The following is a 12,133-nucleotide window of genomic DNA, read 5'->3' as shown; positions in this document are numbered from 1 at the left end:
ATGGTCTTTAAAAGACATACATAACATGCAAAAACTGTCGTCTTATTTGTCAAAATGACTGACACTTCATAAGATCAATAATACCTTTTTTATACTAATGCTAAGCACTGTAAAATGCAAAGACTGAAAAAAAGTGTATTATGTACCTGTGTATAGAAGTATTTTAAGACACTGTCATATTGTTCTGATTTTGAAATTACAACTGTGTCAAAGAAAGCACTACAGGGTTAGAATGACAGTAGGAGACACCCCTCTTCGGTCAAGAAAATATTAGGGCACTTGGCTAAGTAGAGCACATTCTAAAGTGTGTAGCAATTAAGAAAATATGTGTAAGATGCAAAAGTGATGATTGTCTATGTATGAATTTTAAACTTTTTTTAAAACAAAAATATTAACAGGCTGTTCAGTGAGAAAGCTTTCTTTTGGACCTCAGGTTTCACACACACACACACACACAAAAAAAAGAAAGTCTTAAAAAACTCTGCAGTAACTTCAAGTTTACAAGGCATTTAAGTAGTTTTCTTTAAGTTGTATTATTATCTGCTAGATTTCACACACAAAAAAGAACAAAAATTACACCTCCATCTCCATAATTTAGAAATAACGCAAACTCTGCTGTGAAAGATGCTGATGTTTCCACACTCATTTAACTGCTCATTCAATTATGGAAATATATTTCAGAGCTTAAGGTGTTCAAAACTCAGTCACTGGTAACTGAATATTTTTGTAAATATAAATTGATGCTACAAACACAAGTCTTTAATAGAAGCAGTGAAATCTAGACCAAGCTATTCTATCCCTACGCCATGATTAAAGACTAATTGCTCCTCATAGGATTGCACATTATGTTTCTAATCTACTGCACAATTCCTTTTAAAAAAGCAATTCCCAAATTTTAGAGCAAGTTCTCAACTGATATGCTATTGCATCACACATGGCATCTCAGATACAGGCAATACATTGTTACAAGATCATCAGAACGTAATTTGAGATATTGCCCTCTTTGTCTGAATCATGTACCTGGCAACTGGCCAGTCTTCAGTTATATGCTAATTTAGAACACCTACAAGTTCATAACCCAAACGCAGAGAAGTTTTGAAAAAGTACCCCATTCCAGCAAGTTTTTTATGAGGTATAATCTGCATTGAGGAGAAACATAGTACTAAATCACTGACGTCACATACTTTCATAGAGAGAAATCCAGAAGACCATTAACAAACCAAGTCTAACACAAGTAGCACACACATCCTGAGTGTTGCTCAGATTTTAACATTCAGGCTGAAGTTGAGTCAAACAGCAGAATAATGTAGCACATTGTTTGTATAATAATAATAGTGACAGATGGACAATTCATATGGACATCCTCGGAACTGCACTTTAGAAATGAATTCTCAAAGTAACAGCACCACGACTCATTAAGTAGAGTTTTTGTGCAATACTTCAGTGATTCAATTAATGATATCCCATGCATAAAAGTAGGATTAGAAATCCAAACTTCATGCAAGTGTAGGATCTAAAAAAAAAAAAAATTAAAATCTAACTTACCATACGGATAACTAGAGAAAACAGTAGGGGCTTGCTTCTTTTTATCAGAAAACAAAAGTGCTACGTTGGCATCAGCAACCCACCATTACATAGACACTCCCCGAATAACATGTAGCTAATGACTAAGTGAACCTACCCTTGAATTTTAGGCAAGTTACACATGCAAACGGTGAAATTTCAAAGACAAAATTATTTCTTACTTCTTTTTTCTTTCTTTCTTCCTCCTTTCTTTTCTTCTCCTCTCTGATTTGAGCTAATCGTTGCTTCTTGCGCTCCAACTCCGCCTTCAGTTCACTTTTGTCAGACATGGCTGAAACACTGATCAACAGAAATCATATCACTGTTTGGTTTTGGTGGTTTTGTTTGTTTGTTTTTTGAGATAGCAGCTTTCCTTTAAATAAACTATCATTAAAGGAACTAGCTTACTGAAACCAGAACTGTGAAAAGTCTTAAAATAATAATTAAAAAAAAAAAAATCACATTTCTATTCCACATTTATTTCACTTAACACATTCTCAATACCAAAGGGATTGATTAAAAAAAAAAAAAACTATGTTAAAACAGAACTATGACATGTGACAGCATCCATTCCCAGGGTAGTTCTGCTGCCAAGCGCACTCCCACCCTGACAGAACCCTACCACACCCTGAGGCCCAGGAGAAGGCACCACTACCAACCCCCCCCCCCCCCCCGCCCGGGCCCGCCCGTCCCTATGGAGGGCCGCCGCCCCCTGGCCCCACCCGCTACCCCGCGCTCCACAGGGCGAGGCCGAAAGAAGGACGGTCCCCACCGGGAGTGGGGCTGCTGCTACGGCGGCGCCAAGCGCAGCTCGGCCGCCGCCCGGACCCCCGCGCACCTGGCAGCGGCACCTCCTCCTGCTCCCACCGCCCCTCGGCCACAGCGCCTCACTCCGCTTCCGCCGCTTCACAAAGGCGGCGGCAGCTGACAGGCAGCAGCCTACGGCGGGCGCCAAGGGTCACACCAGCTCCGAAAGCGTTGCGGGATGCGCAGGAACTTACAGGAACTGCGGGAGAACACGGAGGGCTGTACAGTACCGCGGTGGGCTCAGGCACCAACACCCCACTCTTCCGCACCGTCAGGGGAAGGCGATCTGAAAGGGGGAACGAGCGTGATGAGACGCGTCCAGAGGCCCGACAGCGAACCCCTCCTGCGGAGCGCCGGCGAAGCGCCTTTGAGAACAACGACGCCCAGCATGCAGCGCGCCCCGCGGGGCGGGCCTCGTCCTCGGCGCCCTACGGGGTGAGTGGGGCGCGGCCGCGCTGTGCATGATGGGAGCTGTAGTCTTTGGGGGCGGCAGCACCCGGCGGCCGAGGGGTGCGGGAAGCGAGCGCCACCGCCTGCCGGGGGCGAACGCGCATGCGCAGTTAGCTGGGAGCGGCGGCTCGTTGGCGCGCGCGCTGGCTGTGACAGGGCGTGGCGGGTGTCGGCCCTGAGGAGGAGCAGGCCCCGGCGGGCCGCCCGCCTGCGGGGGTGGTTCGCTTTCTCCTTCGAGCGCGGCTTCTCGGGGAGTGAGGCCCCCCGCTAGCCCCCCGCCGTGCCAGCAGCGGCGCGGTGCAGAGGCTGGCCGGACTGCGTGATTTTAACCGTGGGCCGGTGACCGTCAGTGAGCTGAGGGTGAACTGTATGAAAGCCTGATTTGCTGTGAGTGTCAGGCTAGGGACAAAATGACCCAAAATTGCCAGTACTAGCTGGTAGTGAGTGACTTTGCTGTTCACCAGCCATCCTAAATTAGTAACTGTATTGCTGCTTGTATCCTGTGGAAACATACATCAAGTTTTTCTACCTTTTTCTCATAACTGCTGAGAGTGCTATGGACTGCTGTGTCAGTGAAGTGCTTGATTCCTCTGACTGCTGATCTTCCAAAACTGCTTACCAAAGCAGAGTTAATATGGACAATTCATGTAGTTTAAGTAGAGCATGTGTTCACAATCCTCTATGAAAGGAAGTTCTTAGAAGCAGTAATTATCCACTCCAGAGAGGGTTACGTTTCCTGCTATTACAAATTGGAAGAGTTTATCTAAAATCACTGGTTCTACAAACATTTATGTCTGGTGAGTATATCCTCAACTCCTGCAGATGAGCACTGGAAAAAGACTGCCTTTGCAGTCAAGCTCTGCCAGGCTGCAATCCTGTAATATATCATAATCTGAACAGTTGGTTGATCCTTTGCTGGGATAGCTCCCAGGAGAACTTCAATTGCTGCAGGAATCGGTGTTGAATATTTACTCCTCTCTAGTTTTTGATGGGAGTCAGGGTTTATGCTATACATTAAGAAAAGTTAGAAAAACTATCTGTTGTCTAGATGACTTCTGATCATTGAATAACCCCCATGCCTTTTGTAACAGTATGGGTGTTACCATTCAGAGAAACTGTAAGTGAAACTGTCAAAGAAGATTGTATGATGTACAAGAGAGGAGGTTGCATTTTTCTTCAGAGACAGAAATATGAAGATGATAGTAATGAACTTCCACAAACAACTGTTGTCTTTGAATTTATTTGCCCGAATTTTCTAATATTGCTTACAATAATGTATGCACCTCAGAACAGGAGTGTGTATTCTATTTCTGTCTTTTACATATGCTTTTTGTTTGGCCATAAAATACTAATTTTGTATTCAAAGCTTTCCAGTAGTATTTTTCAATTTACATTTAAAATTTTGAATGTAGGAGCCAGGTATTTGAGATGGATTTAGCCAATTGATTGATCTTCAACACTGAAGTGTATTTCTTGGTCCTGAACCTACATGTATCTGCTGAAGGTCATGTTATTAATTTTTACATTATTCCTTCATTTTAGAACACTGAAACTACAATAGCTAATTTTTGCAGCGCTGTCATCCCTGTTTTTCTTTGTAAATGATAGCTATAGTATTCAAATAGCTTGTCCTTGTTTTGGCTGTGATAGAGTTAATTTTCTCCCTAGTAGTTGGCATAGTACTGTATTTTGGATTTAGGATGAGAATAATGTTGATGACACACTGATGTTTTAATTGTTGCTAATGTTATGGTTTGAGAAACCCATAACAATTTGTTGTCGTTTAGACAATCATTTTATCACCCAATGACCCCTCCCCACCCTGGAAAGGGAATTGGGGAAAAAAGGAAACTTGAGAGTTGAAGTATAAACCGATTTAATAGGGTAAGATTAGATAATTAACATTAATAGCACTAAAGAACCAATATTGATCCCGATACCAATACAGAATATGCAAAGATTATACTCAACCAATTATATCAGTAGGAAGCTGTGCACTCCCAGCAGTGGACAGTAAATGTCGGACACTGTGAGTGCTATGGCTTCAGGAGGAGGGGAAGTCCTTGGGGGTCTGGCGCCGGGGCACAAAGTTCTCAGGATGGCAGCCATCAAGGGAGAGAGCCCGAACTTCACAGCAAACTCTAATTTATGTTTAATGTGACGTTCATGGTATGAAATAATCCTGTTATCCAGCTTGGGTCAAGGGCTTAGGTCTCGCTCCTCCTCATCCCTGCATCTGGCAAGCTCAAAACCACTGAGACCTTGAAACCCACGTATCATAGCTGGCTACAAAGTAAATATTTTCCCTAACTCAGACACTAGAGTCTTCTAAAAGTGCAGTCTTCCCAAGTATTAGAAGAGGAATTAGTCCTGTGTCACTCAAACCAGGACAGCTAAGCAGTGCTTACACTAAGTTAAGGACTCTACCCTGCCAGTGAGGAGACTGGGGGTTTACAAGAAGCTGGGAGGAGACACAGCCAGGACAGCTGACCCAAACTGACCAGAGGGATATTCCATACAATATGATGTCATGCAACAATAAAACTGGGGGGAGTTGGCTGGGGGAGCAGCGGTCACTGCTTGGGGACTGACTGGGCATTGGTTGGCGGGTGGTGAGCAATTGTATTGTGCATTGCTTGTTTTGTAGATTCTTTTATCATTATTATTACTACTTTCATTTTCCCATCCTTTTCTGTCCTATTAAACTGTCTTTAGCTCAACCCATGAGTTTGTACCTTTTTTTCCTATTCTCTCATCCATTCCACTCAGTGGGGAGTGAGCGAACTGCTGCGTGGTGTTTAGCCGCCTGCTAGGTTAAACCACAACATGATTCTACCTGGGTCAGTTTAGCAGTGACACACTTGCTGACTCTATGAAAATACATTTGTGATTTTTTGGCAGTAATTGCAGTAATTGCAATTTAAATAACCTGATGCGTTTTTCATCAGCTGCAAGGCTCATGAGGTATATGGTGGGAGGACAGGTTTGAGAAAGCATACTGGTTGTAGACATTTACAAGTGTTTACTTCTAGCATGAGCTTCCTTGTGACAGTATCTTTCATTGTAGTGAACCCCAGTTTCATAATGGTCTCTGAGAATGTGGAGAAGTTATACTGTGTGGTGGACTCTTTCTGTCTCTAGGACTGTGAAAACAGCTTGTAGGGGATTTTATGCACCCATCCCGTCTAGGATGAACACGGCTTGGTTAAAACGCGAACACCAGATTTAACAGTGATCGTGTACCCATGTAAATACAATTAGTGTAGTACTGAGAAGTTACTTTGAGACATGTAAAGGAATGATAAAGATACATGAGGTCTCTGCTGCAGGAGATTCCTGGGCAGGAATCCAGACTAAACACAAGAAGATATAATTTGATTCAGAAGAGCCTCTACCTATGTCTTTTGGAGAACATTAGACTTCTGTGCTGCCTGAATCAGAAGAAGGGTAGATAGCAAAGGCAAGTGGACCCTCACCTTGCTTTGTCACCTTACTGTGCTGCTGGAGAACAGTGATTTGCCCTGGAGCATGAGCCCAAGATTTATGCTGGAGAGGGTAGTTCCCTCAAATAACTGCCACCGCTGTGCTGTCCTCTCTAGCAGTATGAGAGACTGGGAAAAGGCAGCTGGCCTACCTTTCTCCATTAAGGCTCCATTTCAATTTTCTTTTTTTTCCTCATATTTCAGGAAAATTAAAAGTCTGTCTTACAGACTAAGTGGAATAGAAATAATCAGGAAGATCTTATCCCATAATATAAAGATACAACTTTTCTAGTATCATTTAATAGTCTGTGCTTTTCCCTTAGAAAATTTGCTGCATTGCTAATATAGGTTTCTCTCTGTCCTTCTCCCCCCTTTCCTATTCCTGCTCGATGGACATTTTTTTTTTTTTTTTCTGTTGAGTCAAAATAAGGTGATGGTGAATGATGGGTCCTTTCTGAGATGAGAGCACTTTTGCAATCTGGTAACCTTTGGCATAAAACACATATACTAGTGAATGGTCCAGCACTTAAGAGTGATTCACTACTAAGCATTATAGAAAATAGGTTTACCAGTTGAAAAATTCCAAGGCAAGTTCTCCTTCCTCTGTGTGGTCTGTGTACAGTACTCTCATTTTGTTTCTATTATGTGGTTAAGAGAGGAGATAATGAGAGCTTCTTAAGGGATCCTGTAATGCAGCAAAACCTGCACTGGTTCTAATGGTTTTAAGAGAGAGTATGAAAACTGCCAAGAGATCAGCCAAAAAGAACTATTTTCAGATATGTTGTATGCCAGGCTATATTCTATCCTCAGTTTGTGCACCTGTCTCCCATTAACCTTTATGGAAGTTTTGTGTATTCAGCAAAGGGAGAATGCATTTGAATATTTGGTAAGATGATAAGAGTTATTTTTTTTGTATGTATTGTGTTAGTGTTATTAGCCGAAAAGATAATAGGACAAATGAGGAGAGAGAAAGTGTTCACTTTTTTCAGGGGCTTTTTTTGACTTTTCGTTAGGAATGAAATTATTTTTCTGTCTGTAAGCAAACGGACATTTTATATAATCTTAAAGTATATTTTAGACTACAATTAATAGGAATAAAAGCACACTAAAATACTACTAAAAATGAATGCATTTTTCATCTAGTGACATCAAATTATCTCGTTCTAGAAATGTTAAATAAATGAAATGAGAGTGTTAAAAAGACTTAAGTGACAAGACTGCAGAGATTAGAATTTAGGATTCCTAACTTCTGGTCTTCTATTCTTACCATAAAGTAATATTTATTCTTCTACAACTGTTAACTGCAACAGTTAACTTTTCATGTTTTCACATTCTTTTGAGAATTACTCGAGTCACTAACTCGCAGCATCAGTCAGTTTTATTCAATAAAGACAGGTGCCATGGAGTCATTTTACTGCTCACAACAACGCAGGTAGAGATGGAGTTTGTTCCTTTTTTGAGTCTTTAATAAGAAACTTGCTAACGTGTTAGGAGAAGGTCTGAAAAATTACATGGAATTAAACTATAGGGCAAACAAACAGCAATTTTTGATATAAAAATTTTCTCAGAATATCTCCCAATTTTTAACTTAAATAAATCATTATTTTAACATAAGTTGCAAGGCAGTAGGTAGTTGGAAATGTGTTTATTACTAGCAAAACCCAAGCTGTAGGCCATACTTACAGAACACCTGAGCAGAAAGGAGATGGCATAGTAAATCTCCTGTAACAGTTACTACAGCCATCTGGTTTATAGTAAGCACCTTGCTGGAACATATCACAAGTGGCAGAGCAATTGCAGTGAGAAGGGACAAAATAACAGGGACGTGCTCCATGTCCCAGACAAATCTATGGAGACTTGGTCCAAACTGGAAGTAGTCCTTCTCTGGCTGAATATTTACCAGAGTATGATAGAACTTCATCCTTCTTGTTCACACAGGTAATATGCTAACAGTGGTGTTTAAACCTTATATCATTTGGAGTGTTTGTTAGGGAATTTCCCACGGATCTTGCCACAGTTTTTATGCAAGAAAACTTCTGTTTTGAAAATCTGATTGGCTATCAATGAAGACTGTTGCAGCTAAACTGGATTTGAATTTGATTCAGATTTTTGTTGCATTTACAAAATGTTAAAATCAGTCACTGAGAATCTGCAAAATTTGTGTGCACTCCTATGAAAAAATAATAGAAGAAAGTTTTAAATTCAAACCACGTATAATGTTAGTAAACATGATTTGGATAGCTAAACACATCTTGGGCTAATGTTAGTTTAACTTTGTATACTCCAAACAAACAGGATTTCCTTTGTTTTATTTACAGATTGGTTTTCTAGACAAACAAATCATATTGTCTTAACCTGTTTGTTGTTTTTTAAAAAATCAGGATAAAATTGATCCTTCTACTTTGCTTGAACAAAATTTGACCACATTAATATCCTGTTATTTAATCTATTTGACAAGTGTTTTGGATTATGTTTTCTTGTGAAATAGTCTGATCTATGCAAGTAGTTTGTTTTAAAAAAACATTTTGAACAAAAGTAATCTGTTTAGGTTTGAATGGTACATCATTCAATGTCCTTGATTACATTAGTGCATCTGTATTAAGACAGAAAAAGAGAAAAAAAAAAACGCAAAAGGCCTTCTGTAAGGTTTCTAAATGGAGTATGTATGGGGGACCTTGTGTAGAATTAAGTAAGGGCACATCAAGGCTAAGAGAATTATACAATTTCCTGCAAATAAGGTATATTTTGCTGCTATATGTGTGTATAAGTGGATGCTCTACCGCTGGCAAATTTTTATCCAATAAATGCTTATAACCATAGGCGTCATCACCACAGGTCTTCATGGCTGTCAGTGTTCAGTTTTCTGTGGAGTCAAATCTGTCATTTCTGTCAGAAAAAGTTTTATAAGATATGAGTCTGTCTCACAGAAAGCAGTTTGTGGTTTTGTTTTGTTAAATTTGCTACTGGAATCTCTTCTATCTGGATATTAACAGGTTAGACAGCTATTGTACGTTAACATACACTGATTCTGCTAAAGCAGGTTGGACTAGATCTCTGGGTGTCTTTTCCAAGTCTGTGTTCCTATGGTACTGTGAGTACAGGAAGAAAAAACCCCACTGTGATGTAATTTTCATGCAACACCTACTTGTGAAATAGCAATCTGAAATCTTATGTAGCTTTAGTAGTTTACAATCAAACTCTGCTTCTCTGCAAAAAATAAACAATTTGAAAACATTCGGTTCTTCAACTATAATTGCAGAAAAATATTTTAATAAAAATTAAATTTCATTTCATTATAATAAATATTAAATATATGTTTATAGCTGGAGACTTGCATTTATTTTACAGGAAATAGAATATGTTCAGGTATTGAAAAAAATCTACATGTATGTTTTGGCAGTTTTTGTTCTGCATTACATATACAAAGCAGGGTCTAACCTGTTAAATCTATAAGTTTTTTATAGCCATATGACAAAAATGAAACAGCATTATTTTTGCTAATATTGTGTATGCTAGTAATGCTAGCAAGCTTCAACACACATTTACAGATATGTATGTAGGAGCAAAATGTACTTACAGCTGTTTTTAAAGTCAGTGGAAGAATGTGATATTTAAGCAATACTCTCACTAACCAGGAAAATTATTTTTCATTTCACTATGGTTATAAAGTATTGTATCTTTTCTTGCTATTCATTACCCTAAAGGTGGCTACAATTCTGGAGGGAGGAAAAAATCCGTTATAGATGCTTGCTTAATTCATTGTGTATCTCCACAGACAGTTACTGACCAACTGTTGTGGTATGTTTAGAACAGCCATTTAGAATTCAATATTAAGCAAAAAATACAGATCTGTTAGATTTTTAAATTTTTGTTTATCATTCTTATGTTTACTGATAAATCAAGCATTTTGTAGAATTTATTTCTCTGAGAGAAAGGAGCTTGTGGCTACTACATAGAACAATTTGTCTTAAAAGGGACCATTTTCCCAGCTCTGGTCCTTGCTCTGGAATTGTGGGGGCAAGTGACTTAAGTCATATCTTTTTCACCTTGATATCAAAGGAGGAAAAATGGTCTTTTGCCACCGGCAGTTTTTGCCACTGGTTCCTAGATTACAGACATATTTATTTTCTCTTAGTCTCAATTTCTCGATGTGTCAAATTAACCATATTTATTTCAATAACAGTATTTCTTACAGCTAAAGCTATATGAATTGATATTTGAAAGGAAGCTTTTTGAATGGAAGGCACCATATACAATTTTGAGTGTTACTAAAATCTGCATGGCATAGATCATAACTTCTTTACTGACAAAGAAATCAACACCTGAATCATGCCTGCATGATTTCTGAGCTTTTCTTCCTGCCACATTTCATAAGCTGACAGTGACTCTCATGACACAGGTATAAAGTAAGGGTGGCAAATATTACCAGTTTTACAGGAGTTAACTGAAAATCAGTCATAGATATTCAAGTGACAGTTAAAAATTTCCCTTCCAACTCCTAGTTCCATGATCAACTCAGAAGATTATACTAGTTTTCTTAAACATCAAATAATATTTAAAGTAAGCATTTTAAATGACTGCAAATTCTAAATTTGTAAAGTTAAAAGATGGCCTCTCTAGGGTAGAAATTTCTATGGGCCATTGTTTGAACTCCTGAAATGTACTGAAGCAAATTTCATATTTATTTCCGTTGAGAAGGCAAATTACTTTTTATAGAAAAGGATCAAAACCATCAGAGTGGATATGGTATGTTAATAATAGGTGGGACAGTGAGGGTAGAAGAACTGATGGGACACTTACGGTTCAAGGAATTGAGCACTTTTCATTTATGTTGGAAAAAAATGTAAATGATGTCACCCTCGCCTCCCAGTGCAAAGTTATCAGACAGACATCACCAAGTGATATCTCTGACATTAAAATGACTGGAATGTTATTTCCTTCTATTTCTTTTCTGTTGGAAATCTTCCAATACCTTATTGCAAATGAAACAAAAATTCACATATAACGGTGTAAGAAACAAAGATCTGTCTGTAGTATCAATGCTGGATTATTGCCGTTCTATCTCAAAGCTAATTGAAATCCAAGATGTTTGTATCAAAGCTGTAATGAGACACTGACAAATACCTTTCTGCCCCACTGGAAATGTAATCTTTCTATTGAACATTTTGTCCTGGTAAATTCCATCTGCAATAGGACTAGGCATTTTGCATTTGAATCAAGAAGGTCACTACTTTGGATCAGATGATATGGTGTACACTCCACTTGCCTTTAGATGAAATTGATCCTTTACTGTGTTGAAGATAAGACTGAGAATTTTTTACACCTAATTATCTTATTGTTACATCTAGATGAATTTGGAATGGTAACGCTACCACCACTTTCTGATCTTTGCATATATCTGTGTGACAGTTCTCTTAAAAGCCAGTTATCCCCTAGATGGTAAGACATTTTAAATATTCAGTTGTATTTCTTTTCTAAATAAAACAGAGTAAGATCACAGTGTTTCATTTATTGATAATGTATTCGATCATTTGATAGAACTGAATATTTGATGACATTTGCCTCACTTTTGCAGCAGTAATGCAATAGTTCTATGTACAATTACTCAAACTTGTTTGAGTAAACTTATTTACTTCTAAATACCTAGAAACTAAACTACGTATTCAACATTTCGGTTGTTTTACTTATAAGTAATCCCACTGACTTCAGTGAAGACAGGCATCATAAACCTGAATGGCAGTTGCAGTGTGTTCACTCATTTTCAGTGTTAAAACTCTCATTACCTTTCTTTGCAAATGTGGCTTGTGTTTTTTTTTTTATAATCTAAGGTA

The 12,133-nt window shown here is 38.8% G+C and overlaps 1 protein-coding gene across 2 annotated transcripts in view; it reads right to left on the bottom strand.

Moving 5' to 3' along the window:
* DYNC1I2 (dynein cytoplasmic 1 intermediate chain 2) overlaps positions 1-2,740 on the bottom strand; it is a 28,772-nt gene extending 26,032 nt beyond the window's left edge. The window contains exons 1-2 of one of the 2 annotated variants that reach the window (XM_082484634.1): positions 2,565-2,740; positions 1,746-1,863 (exon numbers count right to left, since the gene is read on the bottom strand). In XM_082484634.1, coding sequence (XP_082340760.1) covers positions 1,746-1,853 — 108 coding nt within the window. In that variant the 5' untranslated portion in view covers positions 1,854-1,863; positions 2,565-2,740. Of the gene's footprint in view, positions 1-1,745; positions 1,864-2,401; positions 2,493-2,564 lie in introns of those variants that run through there. The other variant, XM_082484633.1, reaches the window with a different exon arrangement.
* Between the last annotated feature and the right edge of the window lie 9,393 nt (positions 2,741-12,133).

The sequence above is a fragment of the Vanellus vanellus genome, assembly GCF_965231255.1.
Source record: "Vanellus vanellus genome assembly, chromosome: 5".
NCBI classification, from domain to species: Eukaryota; Metazoa; Chordata; class Aves; order Charadriiformes; family Charadriidae; genus Vanellus; species Vanellus vanellus.
This window is presented reverse-complemented; position numbering and strand designations above follow the sequence as displayed.